Source organism: Etheostoma spectabile, chromosome 5 (genome assembly GCF_008692095.1).
Source record: "Etheostoma spectabile isolate EspeVRDwgs_2016 chromosome 5, UIUC_Espe_1.0, whole genome shotgun sequence".
Taxonomy (NCBI): domain Eukaryota; kingdom Metazoa; phylum Chordata; class Actinopteri; order Perciformes; family Percidae; genus Etheostoma; species Etheostoma spectabile.
The window spans coordinates 37967818-37970914 of NC_045737.1; the positions used below are offsets into that span (position 1 = coordinate 37967818).

A 3097-nucleotide genomic window follows, 5' to 3' on the forward strand; every position below is an offset into this window, starting at 1 on the left:
AGCACAGAAAAAAGAGACGGAAACCTCAAAGCAAAAGAAACCGCTTTTTAAAAAAAAAAGGTTAATCAGAATCAGAAATACTTTATTGATCCCCGGAGGAAAATTCTGTGTTACAGTTGCACAAAGTGTATAAATATCAGAGTAGAAATATTAATAAAGAAATATAAGGAGTGTGGATATGTCCAGTATTTACATAGTTAACGTAATATTTATGATACAGTATTTAGATAATTAAGGAGTTGTAATGGTGAACAGTAATAATGAGTAAATAGTAGCAGCACAGTATTGCACATTATAATTTAAGCCGGTGTTATTGCACAAAACAGATGATATTGTCCAGTTTCAGCCTCTAAGTGTGGGAGGAGTTATACAGTTTGATGGCCCCAGCCAGGAATGACTTCCTGTGGCGCTCCGTGGTGCATTTTGGGAGATTGAGTCTTGCACTGAAAGTGCCCCTGTGTCAGAGAAGCAAGTCATGGAGGTGGTGGACCCGGGAGGACAAGAAGTTACATGGTAGCGGGAAGACAACACGAGGGGTTGAGCAACATCTTTTACGTATAGAAAGTATAAGAGCTGAGCCGTCTTTTTGGGCCTGAGGGCGTCACTGACTCCGAGCTGATTGGTGTTCTTCTGTTTGTCAAGTCCGAGTCCAAATACTAGCGAGACCGAGACAAGTCCGAGTCCAAATACCAGCGAGTCCGAGACAAGTCCGAGACCGTAGAAAAACGGTCTTGAGTCCGGACTCGAGTCCGGACACAAGTCCAAGTCCAAATACTAGCGAGTCCGAGACAAGTCCGAGACCGTAGAAAAACGTTCTTGAGTCCGGACTCGAGTCCGGACACAAGTCCAAGTCCAAATACTAGCGAGTCCGAGACAAGTCCGAGACCGTAGAAAAACGGTCTTGAGTCCGGACTCGAGTCCGGAGACAAGTCTGAGTCCAAATACTAGCGAGACCGAGACAAGTCCGAGTCCAAATACTAGCGAGTCCGAGACAAGTCCAAAACCATAGAAAAACGGACTTGAGTTTGGACTCGAGTCCGGAGACGAGTCCGAGTCCAAATACTAGCGAGTCCGAGACAAGTCCAAGACCATAGAAAAACGGACTTGAGTTTGGACTCGAGTCCGGAGACGAGTCCGAGTCCAAATACTAGCGAGTCCGAGACAAGTCCGAGACCGTAGAAAAACGGTCTTGAGTCCGGACTCGAGTCCGGAGACAAGTCTGAGTCCAAATACTAGCGAGACCGAGACAAGTCCGAGTCCAAATACTAGCGAGTCCGAGACAAGTCCGAGACCGTAGAAAAACGGTCTTGAGTCCGGACTCGAGTCCGGAGACAAGTCTGAGTCCAAATACTAGCGAGTCCGAGACAAGTCCAAGACCATAGAAAAACGGACTTGAGTTTGGACTCGAGTCCGGAGACGAGTCCGAGTCCAAATACTAGCGAGTCCGAGACAAGTCCAAGACCATAGAAAAACGGTCTTGAGTCCGGACTCGAGTCCGGAGACGAGTCCGAGTCCAAATACTAGCGAGTCCGAGACAAGTCCAAGACCATAGAAAAACGGTCTTGAGTCAAAGTGCTATATAGAAAACAGCACATTTTCTGACTCAGATGGTGTTCTTGTGTTTCTTAGTGACCAGGAGGAGCCGGACATGGGCTACAAACCCGTTCACTACAGGAGGGTCTTCCTGGACGACGAAGACCCAGAAGCCGATCCAGACGACAAGGAAGCGGCGAGCGACAAGACGTCACCGAACCGCCGTGACGGCGAGGACGCCGGCGCCGGTCACCACTCGGAGCAGGAGTCCCGTAGAGATGACGACGACGACGATGATGATGATGATGATGATGATGATGATGAAAGTTACCACTACTCAGACGACCATGAGAACTATTCAGACGACAGCGAGCACGACGTCGACACCACACAGCAGGAAGCGGGGAAGTGATATAACTCGCCATGGCTACATGTATGTGTTCAAATACTCTGATAGAAAGCACATCAAGTGCAGAGGAAGCTTCTTATTGCTTCTTTATGATAAGATGTGATGTTTTATTGTACATATCGTGCACGTAAGAATAGAAAACGTCTTCGAAGACGTGACCTTTAACCCGATTGGGTCTGAAATCACTCCTGTGTTCACTTGTTCACTATTCTCAGGGGTACATCCCAGGTCAATAAGTTGCATCCCTGTTTCCTTCGCTTGCTTCCCTTCCCCCGCCCGTCTCACTGAGGAAGAGTAAGGAAATCACAAGAGGAGAGAGGAAACGAGGGAAGGTGTCTTTTAGAGGGATGAGACGACCTTTCTGCTTTCAGCTGCACGGCTCCCGGGAAAGGCTGCTCTCGTTCATCCTCGCTCGTAGCTCCAAAGAGATCCCTCCTTCATCCTCCATCCTAGCTCCTGGGGGGACAGGAATGAGAGCTTTGACGCGGCCTTCAACGAGGAGGACCAGAACAACTTCCTGTTTGAGCGAGGAGATGTAAAATAAGAGACTTTAAGAAGCAGCCCCAGCATTAAAACAACTCGTTAGACGGAATCTGTGGGCGCAGAATTGTGCAAATTTTTGCAGATTTTCATTCTGAATCAACGTTTTTAAAACTGTAAAAAGTAAAAACCTGCAGATTAAGTTTGATTCTGCTCTTAAGTTAACTCCATAATGGGCATTTAATTGACCTGATTCGACACTTTTGAGTCATCATGTTGCATCATTACTGACGGATGTAATTCACAGTCCACACTTTGACATGTCACGATAGGAAAAGGCCAGTTTTTACTAATATCATTTACTCTTGTGTCGTCCTCGGGTCAAATTGACCCGTTTCAAGGTGTTTTAGATCAGAAATATGGATTTCTTTCAATCAAATTGCCCAAAAATGACATGGATGATTCCATTTAACAATCGTCAGGTAAAATTAATGATTACTTTCATTGAATTTTCTGATTGTTTCATTTAATCTTATAGCATTTGAATTCTTTTTAATTTGAATGGTGTCAAAACCGTATCCGGACTAAACTTTGACATCTTACCCACTCAACATCCTCTGATCTTAACTACTAGTCAAAATAATTCATAATTTCGGCCTTTTTAACTAAAAACGT

At 45.5% G+C, this 3097-nt stretch overlaps 1 protein-coding gene across 5 annotated transcripts in view; it reads left to right on the forward strand.

Moving 5' to 3' along the window:
• The window catches only part of fam161a (FAM161 centrosomal protein A), a 19194-nt gene extending 16589 nt beyond the window's left edge, over positions 1-2605 (forward strand). For 4 of the 5 annotated variants that reach the window (XM_032515266.1, XM_032515264.1, XM_032515267.1 and 1 more), the window contains one exon: positions 1630-2605. In XM_032515266.1, the coding sequence (XP_032371157.1) occupies positions 1630-1945 (316 nt within the window). In that variant the 3' untranslated portion in view covers positions 1946-2605. The remainder of the gene's footprint in view (positions 1-1629) is intronic. The other variant, XM_032515265.1, reaches the window with a different exon arrangement.
• Positions 2606-3097: the final 492 nt, after the last annotated feature.